Raw genomic sequence first — 18173 nt, 5'->3', positions numbered from 1 at the left:
TTTATTTACATTTGTCCCCTCTTAAATTTTTGACCCCCCCCACACACCCTCACTGTCTGCTTTCTTTCTTTCTTTCTCTTTCTTTCTTTCTTTCTTTCTTTCTTTCTTTCTTTCTTTCTTTCTTTCTTTCTTTCTTTCTTTCCTTTCTTTCTTTCTTTTTCTTTCTTTCTTTCTCTTTCTTTCTTTCTTTCTTTCTTTCTTTTTCTTCCTTTCCTTCCTTCCTTTCCTCCCTCCCTGTAAACCACACTCTCTTCTATCACTGATGATGTTGCCTAGTTGGGTCATGAAACGTCTGCAAGGAAACCAGCATGCTCAGAGAGTAGCAAGGATCCCACAGTCCTTCCTTCCTTCCTTCCTTCCTTCCTTCCTTCCTTCCTTCCTTCCTTCCTTCCTTTCCTTTCGTCTTTCTCTTTCTTTCTTTCTTTCTTTCTTTCTTTCTTTCTTTCCTTTCTTTCTTTCTTCCTTCCTTCCTTCCTTCCTTCCTTCCCTTTCTTTCTTTTCCTTCCTTCCTTCCTTCCTTTCTCTCTCTTTCTTTTTTTTCTTTCTTTCCTTTCTGTCTTTTTCTTCCTTCCTTCCTTCCTTCCTTCCTTCCCTCTTTCTTTTTCTTTTTTCTTTTTCTTCCTTCTTTCTTTCCTTCCTTCCTTCTTTCCATCCTTCCTTCCTTCCTTTCTTTCTTAAACAAATTTATAAAATTCTGCATGAATGAACTGCAGGGAGTCCTCGCCCTACAACCGCGATGGAGCTCCAAATTTTCATTGCTAAGCCAGACAGTGGTTAAGGGAGTCCTGCCCCAATTTTCCACTTCTCTTGCCACCGTTGTTAAGTGAATCACTGCACATCGGGGTTGTTAAGTGAATCAGGCCTCCCGGTTAACTTTGCTTGTCAGAAGGTTTTTAAGAAGAGACTGGACACTCCATTTGTCTGAAATGGTGTAGGGTTTCCTGCCTGAGCAGGGGGTTGGACTAGATGACCTCCAAGGTCCCTTCCAACTTTATTATTATTACTATTATTATTATTATTATTATTATTATTATTATTATTATTATTGTTATTGTTATTGTTATTGTTGTTGTTATTATTATTATTACTATTATTATTATTATTATTATTATTATTATTATTATTATTAGGGTTTCCCACCTGAACAGGGGGTCAGACTAGAAGACCTCCAAGGTCCTTTCCAACTTTACTATTATTATTATTGTTGTTGTTGTTGTTGCAAAAGGGGAATCCCACGACCCCAGGACAGTGCGACGGTCGTAAGTATGAACCAGTTGCCAAGCGTCTGAATTTTGATCAGCTGGCCGTGGGGATGCTGCAACAGTCGTAAAGGTGAAACACGGTCACGAATCACTTTTTCCAGTGCTGTGATAACTCTGAATGGTTACTAAACAAATGGTTGTAAGTCAAGGACTACTTGAATATACCTTATCTGTTTCTCGCAACTGGGACCCAAATATGTCCAGGATGCATCTTTTATCATAGATGTCAGCAAAAAGTTTCTTTCCCTTACTCAAACTTTGAAATCTCAGAGGATTTTCTCAGGAACTTTGAATCATTAAAGTCTAGCATTGGAAGGATCCCTGGAGGTCATCTAGTCCAACCCCATGCTCTGTGCAGGAATCCAAGGGAAAGTATCCTGGACGGAGAAGGTTGTCCAACTTCCTGAAATTTTCTGATAGTTAGAACAATTAATCAACGGAACTCCAGGAGCTGTGAATGCTCCAACACTGGAAGTTTTTAAGAAGAGACTGGACAGCCATTTGTCCGAAATGGTATAGGGTTTCCTGCCTGAGCAGGGGGTTGGACTAGATGACCTCCAAGGTCCCTTCTAGCTCCTATTCTATTTTCTATTATTTTCTATTTTCTATTATTTTCTATTTTCTATTTTCTATTATTTTCTATTTTCTATTATTTTCTATTTTCTAATCTATTCTATATTTTATTGTGTTCTATTTTCTATTTTACGACCTTCTGACAAGCAAAGTCAATGGGGAAGCCAGATTCACTTAACAAATGTGTTAGTAGCTTAACACCTAATAATAATAATAATAATAATAATAATAATAATAATAATAATAATAATGATAATAATAATAATAATAAGGTCGGAAGGGACCTTGGAGGTCATCTAGTCCAACCCCCTGCTCGGGCAGGAAACCCTATACCATTTCAGACAAATGGCTGTCCAGTCTCTTCTTAAAAACTTCCAGTGTTGGAGCATTCACCGCTTCTGGAGGCAGGTTGTTCCACTGGTTAATTGTTCTAACTGTCAGGAAGTTTCTCCTTAGTTCTAGGTTGCTTCTCTCCTTGATGAGTTTCCACCCGTTGCTTCTTGTCCTGCCTTCAGNCTTTCTTTCTTTCTTTCTTTCTTTCTTTCTTTCTTTCTTTCTTTCCTTTCTTTCTTTCTTTTTCTTTCTTTCTTTCTCTTTCTTTCTTTCTTTCTTTCTTTCCTTTCTTTCTTTCTTTCTTTCCTTTCTTTCTTTCTTTTTCTTTCTTTTTCTTCCTTTCCTTCCTTCCTTTCCTCCCTCCCTGTAAACCACACTCTCTTCTATCACTGATGATGTTGCCTAGTTGGGTCATGAAACGTCTGCAAGGAAACCAGCATGCTCAGAGAGTAGCAAGGATCCCACAGTCCTTCCTTCCTTCCTTCCTTCCTTCCTTCCTTCCTTCCTTCCTTCCTTCCTTCCTTCCTTTCCTTTCGTCTTTCTCTTTCTTTCTTTCTTTCTTTCTTTCTTTCTTTCTTTCTTTCTTTCTTTCTTTCTTTCTTTCTTTCTTTCTTCCTTCCTTCCTTCCTTCCTTCCTTCCTTCCCTCTTTCTTTCTTTTCCTTCCTTCCTTCCTTCCTTTCTCTCTCTTTCTTTTTTTTCTTTCTTTCCTTTCTGTCTTTTTCTTCCTTCCTTCCTTCCTTCCTTCCCTCTTTCTTTTTCTTTTTTCTTTTTCTTCCTTCTTTCTTTCCTTCCTTCCTTCTTTCCATCCTTCCTTCCTTTCTTTCTTTCTTAAACAAATTTATAAAATTCTGCATGAATGAACTGCAGGGAGTCCTCGCCCTACAACCGCGATGGAGCTCCAAATTTTCATTGCTAAGCCAGACAGTGGTTAAGGGAGTCCTGCCCCATTTTTCCACTTCTCTTGCCACCGTTGTTAAGTGAATCACTGCACATCGGGGTTGTTAAGTGAATCAGGCCTCCCGGTTGACTTTGCTTGTCAGAAGGTTTTTAAGAAGAGACTGGACACTCCATTTGTCTGAAATGGTGTAGGGTTTCCTGCCTGAGCAGGGGGTTGGACTAGATGACCTCCAAGGTCCCTTCCAACTTTATTATTATTACTATTATTGTTGTTGTTGTTGTTGTTATTATTATTATTATTATTATTATTATTATTAGGGTTTCCCACCTGAGCAGGGGGTCAGACTAGAAGACCTCCAAGGTCCTTTCCAACTTTACTATTATTATTATTGTTGTTGTTGTTGTTGTTGTTGTTGTTGCAAAAGGGGAATCCCACGACCCCAGGACAGTGCGACGGTCGCAAGTATGAACCAATTGCCAAGTGTCTGAATTTTGATCAGCTGACTGTGGGGATGCTGCAACAGTCGTAAAGGTGAAACACGGTCACGAGTCACTTTTTCCAGTGCCGTGATAACTCTGAATGGTTACTAAACAAATGGTTGTAAGTCAAGGACTACTTGAATATACCTTATCTGCCTCTCGCAACGGGGACCCAAATATGTCCAGGATGCATCTTTTATCACAGACGTCAGCAAAAAGTTTCTTCCCCTTCCTCAAACTTTGAAATCTCGGAGGATTTTCTCAGGAATTTTGAATCATTAAAGTCTAGCATTGGAAGGGTCCCTGGAGGTCATCTAGTCCAACCCCCTGCTCTGTGCAGGAATCCAAGGGAAGGTATCCTGGACAGAGAAGGTTGTCCAACTTCCTGACAGACTTCCTGAAATTTTCTGATAGTTAGAACAATTAATCAGCGGAACTCCTTGCCTCCAGAAGCAGTGAATGCTCCGACACTGGAAGTTTTTAAGAAGAGACTGGACAGCCATTGGTCTGAAATGGTATAGGGTTTCCTGCCTCAGCAGGAGGTTGGACTCGATGACCTCCAAGGTCCCTTCTAGCTCCTATTCTATTTTATTTTCTATTTTCTATTTTTTATTTTCTATTATTTTCTATTTTCTATTTTCTATTTTCTATTCTATTCTATTCTATATTTTATTGTGTTCTATTTTCTATTTTACGATCTTCTGACAAGCAAAGTCAATGGGGAAGCCAGGTTCACTTAACAAATGTGTTAGTAGCTTAACACCTAATAATAATCATAATAATGATAAAGTTGGAAGGGACCTTGGAGATCATCTAGTCCAACCCCCTGCTCAGGCAGGAAACCCTGCCTATACTATTTCGGACAAATGGCTGTCCAGTTTCTTCTTAAAAACTTCCAGTGTCGGAGCATTCACCGCTTCTGGAGGCAGGTTGTTCCACTGGTTAATTGTTCTCACTGTCAGGAAGTTTCTCCTTAGTTCCAGGTTGCTTCTCTCCTTGATCAGTTTCCATCCGTTGCTTCTTGTCCTGCCTTCAGTGCTTTGGAGAATAGCTTGACTCCCTCTTCTTTGGGGCTGCCCCTGAGATATTGGAACACTGCTATCATGTCCCCCCTCGTCCTTCTCTTCGTTAAACTAGAGATACCCAATTCCAGCAGCCGTTCCTTATATATTTTAACCTCCAGTCCTCTAATCATCTTTGTTGCTCTTCTCTGCACTCTTTCTAGAGTCTCAGCATGTTTTTTACATCGCGGTGACCAAAACTGGATGCCGTATTCCAAATGTGGCCTTACCAAGGCCTTGTAAAGTGGTATTAACCCTTCACCTGATCTTGATTCTATCGCTCTGTTAATGCAGCCTAGCACTGTGTTGGCCTTTTTGGCAGCTGCAGCACACGGCTGGCTCCTATTTAGGTGATTGTCCACTAGGACTCCGAGATCCCTCTCACAGTTGCTACTATTGAGCAAGGTACCACCTATACTATACCTGTACAATTGGTTTTTCTTGCGTAAATGTAGAACCTTGCTTTTTTCACCATTGAATTTCATTTTGTTAGATAGCGCCCAGTGTTCAAATCTGTCCAGATCCTGCAGTGATTCACTTAACAACTGTGGAAAGAAAGCTCGTAAGTTGCAAAAGGGGATTATGTGACCCCGGGACACTGCAACCGTCATAAATAGAGGACGTCAGTTGCCAAAGCCCTCTTCCTCAAGCATTGTAAATTGCTGGAAACTTAAATCTTAATTTGGAGGGGGTGTCCCAAAGAGGAGAAATTCAGAAAAAGACTTTACCGGCAGATTCGCATCTTCTTCTTCCAGCGATGCACTGATAGAAGAAATACAGGTAATCCTCGACTTATAACAATCCATTTAATGACCGTTCAAAGTTACAACAGCACCGAAAAAGGGACTTACGACCTTTTTTCACGCTTACGACTGTGGCAGCGTCCCCATGGTCACGTGATCAAAATTCAGATGCTTGGCAACGGACTCGTATTTACGACGGTCGCAGCATCCTGGGGGGGTGTCACGTGATTCCCTTTTACGACCTTCTGACAAGCAGAGTCAATGCAGGAAGCCAGATCCACTTAACCACCCTGTGACTAATTTAACAACCGCAAAGATTTGCTTAACGGCTGTGTAAACTGAGGCAAAATTCACTTAACCAATGTTTCACTTAGCGACCAAAAACTGGGGGCTCAGTTGTGGCCGTAAGCCGAGGACGACCTGTACCCCGATCATTAGACGTTCTCCTGACCTTTAAATTTCTTTTTCACTTCTTTTTCCATTTCTTCTTCACTTCTTTTTCACGCAGTGCCTCCGCCAACTGTGAGGATATGGATTCCCCCCAGTCAATCCAGGATGACATGACAGAATATACCCCAAATGCAGAGTGTTCTTGGTAAGGCAAGTCTGGGGGGGAGGTGGAAGTATCTGTGAGGGGGGGGCTATAGATCTGTGTTTCTCAACCTTGACGGCTTGAAGTTGGGTGGGCTTCCACTCTCAAAATTCCCCAGCCAGTCATGGTTTAAGAGGGGTGGACTTCCACTCCCAGAATCCCCCAGTCAGCCTGCTTTAAGAGGGGTGGGCTTCCACTCCCAGAATTCCCCAGCCAGTCATGGTTTAAGAGGGGTGGACTTCCACTCCCAGAATTTCCCAGCCAGCCTGCTTTAAGATGGGTGGACTTCCACTCCCAGAATCCCCCAGCCAGCATGCTTTAAGAGGGGTGGGCTTCCACTCCCAGAATTCCCCAGCCAGCATGCTTTCAGGTGGACTTCAGCTCCCAGAATTCCCCATCCAGCCTGGTTTAAGATGGGTGGACTTCAGCTCCCAGAATTCCCCAGCCAGCATGTTTCAGTCCACTCCTGTTTAAGTTGCCACAGTTGAGAAACGCTGCTATAGATTAATTACTAGGCTAGATTAGAGGTATTGATTATGTCTTCTCCTCCTGACGTGGGCTGACCTCAAGGTTTCCTAAAATTGATTTTGGAAAGCATTTTGACAAAGCCTGGCTCCAATTATTTGTGTATTTGTGTGTGTCTGTCATGTTTGTATGCCTGTGTCTCTGTTTGTGTGTGCGTTTTAATGAAACCCCCCCTCCCCGAAACCTCATAGCATTCGTACAGGCCCTTCCAAGCCATATTACTATTGCTTGCACAACAGCCTGCCTAGGTAGGCCAGTCTCATGAGGTCTTTGTGTCAAAAACTATCCTTCTTCCCCAAACGGCTTGTTCCTTCCTTAGTCTGCACCCCAAAAAGGACCCACGTGTTTTCCCTTTTCCGCAGCACCAACTCAACCCAAAACGCTCAGCCGAACAGTCGCCGCAAGAAACTGAAAAAATATCTCTTCCGGGCAGTTTCGGAAGGGAATCTGGAGGACCTGCAGAGTGTCCTGGCGGAACTGAAGGACCGTTCGCAGAGGTGCCAAAATCTGACTGTCCAAGGTTGGTGGCCTTTGCTCTACCTCTGCAGGGAGGAAAAGGTGAATTTGGTGGGTGGAATAAGATTAGGGATGCCAAGAATGAAGGGGGCACCCCCTTTTCAGGGGCCAGGAGGGCGGCACTTGGGGGCATACTTAGGAGGGTGTCAAAAATGTCCAGAGAACCATGGAAGGCCTGTCCCATTTTTTGCAAATTTGATCGAGAATAGGATAGGATAGGATAATGAAAGAACGGAATGGAATGGAATGGAAAGAAACAGAATTGGATAGAATAGTGAAAGAACGGAATAGAATAGAATATAGAATAGAATAGAATAGAATAGAATAGAATAGAATAGAATAATGAAATGAAGTAGAAGAATAGAACAGAACGGAACGGAACGGAATGGAATAGAATATGGAATAGAATAGAATTTGAAATAGAATAGAGTAGAGTAGAATAGAATAGGATAGTAGTAGTAGTAGTAGTAGTAGTAGTAATAATAATAATAATAATAATAATAATAATAATAATAGTTGGAGGTCATCTAGTTAATTAATTGTTCTAACTGTCAGCAAGGAATGGAATGGAATAGAATAGAATAGAATAGAATAGAAATAGAAAATATGGAATGGAATGGAATGGAATAGAATAGAATAGAATAGAATAGAATAGAATAGAATAGAATAGTTGGAAGGGACCTTGGAGGTCATCTAGTCCAACCCCCTGCTCAGGCAGGAAACCCTATACCATTTCAGACAAATGGCTGTCCAGTCTCTTTTTAAAAAGTTTCAGTGTTGGAGCATTCACAACTTCTGGAGGCAGGTTGTTCCACTGGTTAATTGTTCTAGTGATTAAGGCACCAGGCTAGAAATCAGGAGTCGGGGAGTTCTAGTCCTGCCTTAGGTATGAAGGCTGAGTGGGTGATTATGGGCCAATCACCAGGAGACGGTGAGTTCTAGTCCTGCCTTAGGTACTAAAGTTGGCTGGGTGATTCTGGGTCAATCGCAAGAGGACTGTGAGTTCGAGTGCTGCCTTAGGCAGGAAAACTCGCTGGGTGACTTTGAGCTAGTCCTCCTCTCTCTCAGCCCAATCCACCTCACAGGGTTGTTTTTGTGGAGAAAACAGGAAGAGGAAGATGTGTTGGGTATGTTTGTTGCTTTGACATTTGTAAAATATAATAAAGGCAAGATATAAAAACTAACTAAGTAAAGAAGATGTTATCTGATTGGGGAAGTGGCGGGACATAGTCCTTCTGGGAGGGGAATCTAGTAGTTTTTAAAAATAACTTTGAAAGTAAGAAATGGTTTCCGATGGTCTTATGATGTGGTGAATGGACATATTCTAGAAGAAAAAAAGGAATGTTCCAGAATTCCTCGGAATATACTGGAGCTCCCTGTAATGTTCTGCTATTCTCCAGAATGTTCTGGTTCTCTCTAGAAAGTTCTGGTCTTTTCCAGAATGTTCTGGTTTTTGCCCAAGAAACTTCTGACTTTCTCCAGAATGTTTTGACTTTCTCCAAAATTATTCAGGTTTTCTCCAGGAACTTTTGGTTTTGTCCAGAATGGTCTGGTTTGCTCTGGAAAGTTCTGCTATTCTCCAGAACGTTCTGTTCTGGTTTTTTTTCTCTTCTAGAAAGTTCTGGTTTTCTTCAAGAATGTTCTGACTTTCTCCAGAATTATTCAGGTTTTATTCAGGAAGTTTTGGTTTTCCCCAGAATAGTCTGGTTTCCTCTGGAACGTTCTGGTATTCTCCAGAATGTTCTGTTTTTTCTTCTTCTAGAAAGTTCTGGCTTTATCCAGGAATAGAACATTCTCCAGAATTATTCAGGTTTTCTCCAGGAAGTTTTGGTTTTCCCCAGAATGGTCTGGTTTCCTCTGAAAAGTTCTGCTATTCTCAGAATGTTCTATTTTCTCTTCTCTTCTCTTCTCTTCTCTTCTCTTCTCTTCTCTTCTCTTCTCTTCTCTTCTCTTCTCTTCTCTTCTCTTCTCTTCTCTTCTCTTCTCTTCTCCTCTCTTCTCTTCTCTTCTCTTTCTTTCTCTCTTTCTCTCTCTCTCTTAAAAGTTCTGGTTTTCTCCAGAATGTTCCGCCTTTCTCTAGGATGTTCCGGACTTCCGGAATGGCAAGCTTTGCCCATTCATAATAAGAAACATTAACTTTTTGCACCCCGCCCTATGAACAACCGTTTGGATCCTCAATCACCGCATGACTGGATCCCTGCAATTGCTTTATTAATTTTTTTTAAAAACAAGCTTTTGGTGCAATTATGGCTTCTCATTTGCCTGCCCACAAAGGAATCCGTAACTTCCTTCTGTTTGATGGTGGTAGCGTCCCCAATCAGCCTTAATTAAAACGGCAGGAAATCAGGGATAATTTATTCTTCTTTTCCAGAATATCTGATGAATAAGATGACCTCCTCAGACACCGGGAAAACCTGCCTAATGAAAGCTTTGTTGAACATCAACCAGCACACCAAGGAAGTTGTGAACATGCTGCTCTCGTTTGCAGAAGAGAACCAAATCCTAGAAAAACTCATTAATGCAGCCTACACGGAGGAAGCCTATAGAGGTATGGGCACCTGCTCCGGGTTTTAAAAAATTTGCAAAAAGTGTCACAAAAATTGCTTCGTCAGTGCACCTGGGGAAGGCCCTGAAAGATTTATTTCGGCTGGGAAGCGGAGAAAATATATATTGTAGGCAGCAATTCCCACAACAGCCTCAATCTAGTCAGAAGATTCACCCTGAAAATCAATTGAATAATGTATTTTTCACGGTACAGGTAGTCCTCGACTTAACAACAGTTCATTTAATGACCGTTCAAAGGTACAACATCCCTCAAAGAAGAGACTTAGGGCTGTTTTTCACGCTTGTGACCGTTGCAGTGTCCCCATGGTCACGTGATCAAAATTCAGACAGTTGGCAACTGACTCGTACTTATGACCGTTGCAGTGTCTCTATGGTCACGTGATCAAAATTCAGACAGTTGGAAACTGACTCGTACTTGTGACAGTTGCACTGTCCCCATGGTCACATGATCAAAATTCAGACAGTTGGAAACTGACTCATACTTGTGACAGTTGCACTGTCCCCATGGTCACGTGATCAAAATTCAGACAGTTGGAAACTGACTCGTACTTAGGACAGTTGCAGCGTCCCCATGGTCACATGATCAAAATTCAGACAGTTAGAAACTGACTCGTACTTATGACAGTTGCACTCTCCTGGGGACACATCATTCCTTTTTGTGACCACCTGACAAGCAAAGTCAATAGGGAAGCCAGGTTCACTTAACAACATAGCAACTGCAGAGATTCACTTAACCACTGTGGCAAACAAGGTTGTAAAATGAGGCAAAATTTCTCTTAACAACCGTCTTGTTTAGCAACCAAAATATGGGGCTTCATTATGGCAATAAGTCGAGCACTACCTGCAGATTAAGTCATAGAATGGGGGTAGGCAACTTTGGCTCTTTTATGACTCGTGGACATCAACTCCCAGAATTCCTGAGCCAGCCATGCTGAGGGGAAAGGGAGAGGTTTCCAAGCTGAGCCATGCTGGCTCAGGAATTCTGGGAGTTGAAGTCCACGAATCATGAAGGGGTCAAAGTTTTCCCCATGCTGGCTCAGGAATTCTGGGAGTTGAAGTCCACAAGTCATAAACCGGGCCATAGTTCCCCCATGCTGGCTCAGGAATTCTGGGAGTTGAAGTCCACAAGTCATAAAAGAGTCACGGTTGCCTACCCCTGTCATAGACTAATGAGGAAAAGTTATCACAGTTACTTAAGACTCAAGACCTGTTATTAATGTCCTTTAAAGGGGGACTGTCCTTACAACAGGCGTCCATGGTAACGGTCAAAAAAGTCAAAATGGCAGCCTCAACTGTGCAATGACCCCTCCATTGGTTAGTGGTCTGGCCTTGCATGACCACAGACGCCATTTTGACTTTTTTGACCCCCTTCTGCATGGACATTCCTAACCATCTCTTTTTCTAAAGGTGGGGGGGGGATACATCTGACGTCCGAGAATGTGTGCGTCCAAAGAGCAGGCCTCAGTGTCCCCATCTCTTCTGGACATCCCTGAAAATGGCAAACAACAAAGTTGAATCGGTAGACCATGTTTGTGTAAGCGTTTAACCACGTTTAGCAACACGCCTAGCGAGTCATAGCCACAACAACGTTTCATGTCGTAGAATAAATGTCCAGGTTTACCCAAGGAAGTGAATCGTAAGCATAAAGACGCTTCCTGAAAGATAATTTTTGAAAGAGAAGCTGGACGAAAGATTAAAATGGAAGAAACCACGATTAGATGAACGATGCAGCCGCTTGCTCACAGCGAGCTCGCAAGCAAAAAGGAGGTTTATCCTAAATCAGGTTCTCAAGCTTGACCACTTTAAGAGGGGTGGACTTCAGCCCACATGCTTTAAGATGGATGGACTTCAACTCCCAGAATTCCTCACCTGGAGGATTCTGGGAGTGGAAGTCCATCCCTCTTAAAGCATGCTGGCTGAGGAATTCTGGGAATTGAAGTCCTCCCCTCTTAAAGTATGGTTTGCTGGGGAATTCTGGGAGTGGAAGTCCACCCATCTTCAAGCAGGCTAGCTGGGGAATTCTGGGAGTGGAAGCCCACCCCTCTTAAAGCATGGCTGGCTGGGGAATTCTGGGAGTGGAAGCCCACCCCTCTTAAAGCATCCTGGCTGGGGAATTCTGGGAGTGGCAGTCCACCCCTCTTAAAGCAGGTTGGCTGAGGAATTCTGGGAGTTGAAGTCCACTCATCTTAAACATGCTGATTGGAGAATTCTGGGAATTGAGATAGGGAATTCTCCTATCTTAAAGCATGCTGGCTGAGGAATTCTGGGAGTTGAAATCCACCCATCTTAAAGCATGCCGGTTGAGGAATTCTGGGAGTTGAAGTCCACCCTTCTTAAAATGGCCAAAGTTGAGAAACATTCATCTGAATTATTGTTTTTTTTTTCTTTTTTAATATTGAAACTTGCAAAGAAACTTCTTGATTCTAGTTTTTGCTTTTCCAACCCAGGACAGACGGCTCTAAATATCGCCATCGAGAGACGTCAGTACGACATCACTCAGACCCTGATTGAGAAAGGCGCCGACGTCAACGCCCATGCCCAGGGCGTGTTCTTTAATCCCAAACGCAAACACGAAGGGTTTTATTTCGGTAAGGGTCTGATAGTAGCTGAGACATGGTGGAAAGTGGCAGTAAAAGTGGTCAAGCCGGGGTGGGGGGTCAGCAACTGCATGTGTTCCTTCGGTGTCCAAATAATAATAATAATAATAATAATAATAATAATAATAATAATAATAATAATAATAATAATAATAATAATAATAATAAAGTTGGAAGGGACCTTGAAGGTCATCTAGTCCAACCCCTTGCTCAGGCAGGAAACCCTATACCATTTCGGACAAATGGCTGTCCAGTCTCTTCTTAAAAACTTCCAGTGTTGGAGCATTCACCGCTTCTGGAGGCAGGTTGTTCCACTGGTTAATTGTTCTCACTGTCAGGAAGTTTCTCCTTACACCATAAGTTTGGTTAAGGCACCAGGCCAGAAAGATAGCGACGGAGAGTTCTAGTCTCATGTTAGGTATGGGGACTTTGGGCCAAGCACCAGAAAAAGGTGAGTTCTAGTACTGCCTTTTGGGCATGAAAGCTGGTGACTTTGGGCCAATCACCAGGAGACGGTGAATTCTAGTCCTGCTTTAGGTATGAAAGCCGGCTGGGTGACTTTAGGCCAATCACCAGGAGACGGTGAATTCTAATTCTGCTTTAGGTATGAAAGCCGGCTGGGTGACTTTAGGCCAATCGCCAGGAGACGGTGAATTCTAGTCCTGCTTTAGGCATGAAAGCCGTCTGGGTGACTTTGGGCCCATCGCCAGGAGACGGTGAATTCTAGTTCTGCTTTAGGCGTGAAAGCCGGCTGGGTGACTTTAGGCCAATCGCCAGGAGACGGTGAATTCTAGTTCTGCTTTAGGCGTGAAAGCCGGCTGGGTGACTTTGAGCCAGTTCCTCTTTCTTAGCCCAACCCACCTCACAGGGTTGTCGTGGGGAAAATGGGAGGAGGAAAGTGTGTTGGATATTTTTTTCTTCTTGAGTTATTTGTAAAAATAATAAAGGTAGGATACATATAAATAATATAATATGGCTACATCCGGGCAGCAATGATCCAAAATTGCGTCCTTGACATATGATCGTAATTTAGCCTGGCAATTATCATAAGTTGTGACAGTCGTAAAGCAGGTCAGCTTGTGTGACTGACCCGATTTTACGACCTTTTTTTTTTGTGGTCCTAACCCCAGTGTGTGATTTTAAAAGTACTGTATAGTCATGATGTTGTTTTGTTTGTTTATATTTCGTGTTTCTTAACTGCCCATCTCACTTTAATATTAAGATTTTGTTTTCTGGGACGTGAATTGCACTGACTTCCAATTTGTTTATCTTCTCTTTTTGTTTTGTGCCACCCCTTGATAAATGCATAATAATAACATCCTAAATAATAAATCAAGATTTAATCACAGCGATAGTTTAAGTTATTTATCAAGGGGTGGCACAAATGACACATGACAAAAGAAAATATTATTTTCGCATTTGCTGATCAATCTTAGCTCTTCCATCTAGTCGAGTGAAATAAATGTGTGACTGTTGGCTTCGTAATTGTTTTATTCCCTGCTTGACAGAAAAATACTTGGGTATTCTGATATCATGCAGAAGCTCCCAAACGTTTTCTTAAGGCAAATTACTGCATCATTTTTCAAATTGCTGTCAAGCCATGGTCTGACAATGGGCTTTGCATACGAAGTTCTGTCTGTCTGTCCATTTATCTTTCTGCCTATTTATCTTTATCTTTCTCTCCATTGCTTTCTCTCTCTTTTTCTTTCTTTCTTTCTTTCTTTCTTTCTTTCTTTCTTTCTTCCTTCCTTCCTTCCTTCCTTTCTTTCTTTTTCTCTTATATATCCATCCATCCATCCACCGACCCATCCATCCATCCATCCATCCATCCATCCATCCTTATCTATCTATCTATCTATCTATCTATCTATCTATCTATCTATCTATCTATCTATCTATCTATCTATCTATCTATCTATCTATCTATCTATCTATCTATCTATCTATCCTTACCTCTCTCCTATCTATTTGTCTGTCTATTTCTATCTCTTTCTGTCTCTGTAGCTCTATCTCTTACTTATCCTACCTCTCCAACTCCTATTTCTTTCATATCTCTCTCTCTTTCTCTTCATCCTTATCTGTCTCCTATCTATTTGTCTATTTGTCTCTCTTTCTCTGTCTCTGTATCTCTATCTCTCTATCTCTACCTATCCTACCTCCCCATTGCCTATTTCTCCAATGTCTGCCTGTCTGTCTGTCTGTCTGTCTGTCTGTCTATCTATCTATCTATCTATCTACGTACCTACCTACCTGTCTGTCTGTCTGTCTCTATCTATCTATCTATCTATCTATCTATCTATCTATCTATCTATCTGTCTGTCTGTCTGTCTGTCTGTCTGTCTGTCTGTCTGTCTGTCTGTCTGTCTGTCTGTCTGTCTGTCTGTCTCTATCTGTCTGTCTGTCTGTCTGTCTATCTATTCATCCTTACCTCTCTCCTATCTATTTCTCTCTCTTTCTCTCTCTCTCTATCTCTACCTATCCTACCCCCCATCTCCTATTTGATCTGTCTGTCTGTCTGTCTGTCTTTATCTATCTATCTATCTATCTATCTATCTATCTATCTATCTATCTATCTATCTATCTATCTATCTATCTATCTATCTATCTATCTATCTATCTATCTATCTATCTATCCATCCATCCATCCATCCATCCATCCATCCATCCATCCATCCATCCATCCATCCATTTTACTTTTCATTAAACTTTGCTAGTATTTGCGTTCCTTTAAACCTTGTGAGATTTTTGAAGTTCTGGCTGAAACTTTCCCGAAATCTCCTGAGCTGGTGCGCAAATAATAAAAGAAACGGGAGTTATCAAGACGTTTAGCCCTTCAGCTCAAGGCCACCCGTGGTAAACGTTGACCCTCAGAGCCTGCAATTCGGCCCCCTCTTTGCAGGCGAGACCCCTCTGGCGTTAGCGGCCTGCACCAACCAGCCGGACATCGTGCAGCTCTTGATGGAGAACAGCAAGACGGACATCATGTCTCAGGATGCGCGGGGGAACAACATCCTCCATGCGCTGGTGACCGTGGCAGAAGACTTCAAGACCCAGAATGACTTTGTCCGGCGGATGTACGACGCCATCCTCTTGAAAAGCCGAAGCCGGAATTTGGAGATGGTGAAGAATAAAGATGGTTTAACGCCTCTGCAGCTGGCAGCAAAAACAGGGAAGTTAGAGGTATGCCTCACGACAGGAAATCCTGGACGTACGAAAAGTTCATTTAGTGACCGTTTAAAGTTACGGTTCTGGGAGTTGAAGTCCACGTCCGGTTTAAACCATGCTTGCTGGGGGATTCTGGGAGTGGAGGTCCACCCCTCTTAAAGCAGGCTGGCTGGGGAATTCTGGGAGTTGAAGTCCTCCCCTCTAAAGCATGATGGCTGGGGAATTCTGGGAGTGGAAGTCCCCCCATCCTAAACCATGCTGGCTGGGGAATTCTGGGAGTTGAAATCCCCCCATCCTAAACCATGCTGGCTGGGGAATTCTGGGAGTTGAACTCCTCCCCTCTTAAAGCATGATGGCTGGGGAATTCTGGGAGTTGAAATCCTCCCCTCAAAGCATGCTAGCTGGAGGATTCTGGGAGCTGAAGTCCTCCCATCTTAAAGCATGCTGGCTGGGGAATTCTGGGAGCTGAAGTCCACCCCTCTTATAGCATGACGGCTGGGGAATTCTGTTATGTGAATTCCTCCCCTCTTAAAGCATGAAAGCTGGGGAATTCTGGGAGTTGACTTCCTCCCCTCTTAAAGCATGATGGCTGGGGAATTCTGGGAGCTGAAGTCCTCCCCTCTTAAAGCATGGCTGGCTGGGGAATTCTGGGAATGGAAGCCCACCCCTCTTAAAGCATGGCTGGCTGGGGAATTCTGGGAGATGAAGTCCACATCGCTTAAAGTTGTTGAGGTTGGAAAACCGTACTCTCAATGTCAACATTGTCAATGTGCAGAACTGGAACAGGTGCAAGGATCAACTTTCAGGGTGTTCACCTCTTGTGAGGAGCAGGATGGTGGTCCTAGCTAAGTCTTTGAGACCCTCCCTCCCTTGTCTTCACACCATCTGGACTCTTACTCTCTCCTTGACTTTGGATCCTTTTAGATTCTGAAGTACATCCTCAGCCGAGAAATCAAAGAGAAATCCATCCGAAGCCTTTCCAGGAAGTTCACCGACTGGGCTTATGGCCCCGTCCAGTCCTCCCTTTACGACCTCACAGAATTGGACACCACTTCGGACAATTCGTTACTGGATATCATTGTCTATAATACTAATATTGGGGTAAGTCCTTGAGTCAGTGCGTTCCCAAAAGAACTGGGCTTCTATTTTTCAAGGTTTTTCTCTCTTTCTCTCTTTCTCTCTTTCTCTCTCTCTCTCTCTCTCTCTCCTTCTCTTTTTCTTTCTTTCTCTCTCTCTCTCTCTCCTTCTCTTTCTCTTTCTGTCTCCTCTCTCTCACTTTTTCTCTCCCTCTTTCTCTCTTCTCCCTCTCTCTTTCCCTCTTTCTCTCTTGTTTTTTTCTTTCTGTCTTTCTCTCTCTATTTCTTTCTCTTTCTCCGTTCTCCCTTTCTCTTTCTCTTTTTCATTTCTTTTTCTTTCTCTCTCTCTTCTTCTCTTTCTCATTTTTTCTCTTTCTGTCTCTTTCTTTCTCCCTTCTCTCTTTCTCTTTTTCTTTTTCATTTCTTTTACTTTCTCTCCCTTCTCCCTTCTTCTCTTTTTCTCTCTCTCTTTCTCATTTTTTCTCTTTCTTTCTCTATTCCTTTCTTTCCCTCTCCTTCTCTCTTTCTCCCTTCTTCTCTCTTTCTCTTGTTTTTTTTCTTTCTGTCTCTCTTTTTTTCTCTCTCTCTTTCTCTCTCTGTGTCTCTCTGTCTTTCTCCTTCTCTCTCTCTTACAACCGTTGCAGCATTCCCCTTGGTCACATGATCAAAATTCAGACGCTTGGCAACTGACTCGTATTTATGACGGTTGCTGCATCCCGGGGTCACGTCATCCCCTTCTGTGATCTTCTGACAAGCAAAGTCAACGGGGCAGCGGGATTCATGCAACAACCCTGTTCCTTACTTAACAACTGCAAGGATTCACTTAACAACTGTGACAAGAAAGGTTGTAAAAGGGGGCAAAACTCAATTAACCAGTGGCTCGCTTAGCAACAGAAATTTTGATCGAGGACCGCCTGCATCCCTCTCTGCTCGTTCATCCTTTGGACTACAGTAGTGGCCAAAATTGTGGAAACCTTTTGGGAAAAAGTGTATTTTTGAGGTTGGATGGCTAATAACACCACTTTTCTTTGGAGTAATACCATAAAATTATATATCAATGTAAAGGTAATTTAATCGAGAATGTAACGCAACAAAGTTTGTTCAATTATCTGTACTGTATTCTATGAAAAGTTATAGCCAAATAACCAGAAAAAGGAAGCACACCTTGCTTAGGTTGATCTCAGGTAGCTTTCCTTCATCTGATTGTAGCCAATGAGCACGAGTGTTTAGAGAGCCAATCGGGTATCCTCTTGTTTTGGCCATGAGCCAATCAGATCACGGTAGGATCCAGTGATTGATGTCCTGATTGAGGCCGAGAGGAGGACATTTGTTGGTGTGTTATGTCAGGGCTTTTCAACCTTTTCACCCATTGTGCCACTTTTAGGATATGGCAACATCCCAGTACCACCAGTCGCCTATCAAGGTGTCAAAAACTTGATGACCCCCCCCAAAAAGGAAAAAAGTGATAAAGTACAGATAGTCCTCGACTTACAACAGTTCGCTTAGTGACTGTTCGAAGTTACAATGGCACTGAAAAAAGTGCCCCCCAAGCCACAGCCGAGCAAGACACCTGCCTGTCCACCCGACCGTGCTCTTCCTCCTGTCCGAGGTTTTCATTGTTGTGAGCATTTCTGTTGAGGATTGGCAGCGGGGGTGGGGTGGGGGGGTGTTTGGTTTTTATTCCCCCCGTCTGCTGGGTGGTTGCAGCAGGTTTTGGTCACTTCACATGACCCTGGGACACTGTGACCGTCATAAATATGAATCAGTTGCCAAGCATCTGAATGTAA

General features: G+C 42.7%; 1 protein-coding gene across 1 annotated transcript in view; it reads left to right on the top strand.

The window, feature by feature from the left end:
• The window catches only part of TRPV3 (transient receptor potential cation channel subfamily V member 3), a 47239-nt gene that overhangs the window by 10275 nt on the left and 18791 nt on the right, over positions 1-18173 (top strand). The window contains exons 2-7 of the mRNA XM_029286027.1: positions 5859-5945; positions 6830-6987; positions 9355-9531; positions 11996-12136; positions 15045-15325; positions 16235-16411. Of these exons, the coding sequence (XP_029141860.1) occupies positions 5859-5945; positions 6830-6987; positions 9355-9531; positions 11996-12136; positions 15045-15325; positions 16235-16411 (1021 nt within the window). The remainder of the gene's footprint in view (positions 1-5858; positions 5946-6829; positions 6988-9354; positions 9532-11995; positions 12137-15044; positions 15326-16234; positions 16412-18173) is intronic.

This window comes from Protobothrops mucrosquamatus, unplaced genomic scaffold (assembly GCF_001527695.2).
Source record: "Protobothrops mucrosquamatus isolate PMUCROS unplaced genomic scaffold, P.Mucros_1.0 scaffold2746, whole genome shotgun sequence".
NCBI lineage: Eukaryota > Metazoa > Chordata > Lepidosauria > Squamata > Viperidae > Protobothrops > Protobothrops mucrosquamatus.
Note: the sequence above shows the minus strand (reverse complement) of the source record. Positions and strands in the feature narration are given on the sequence as shown.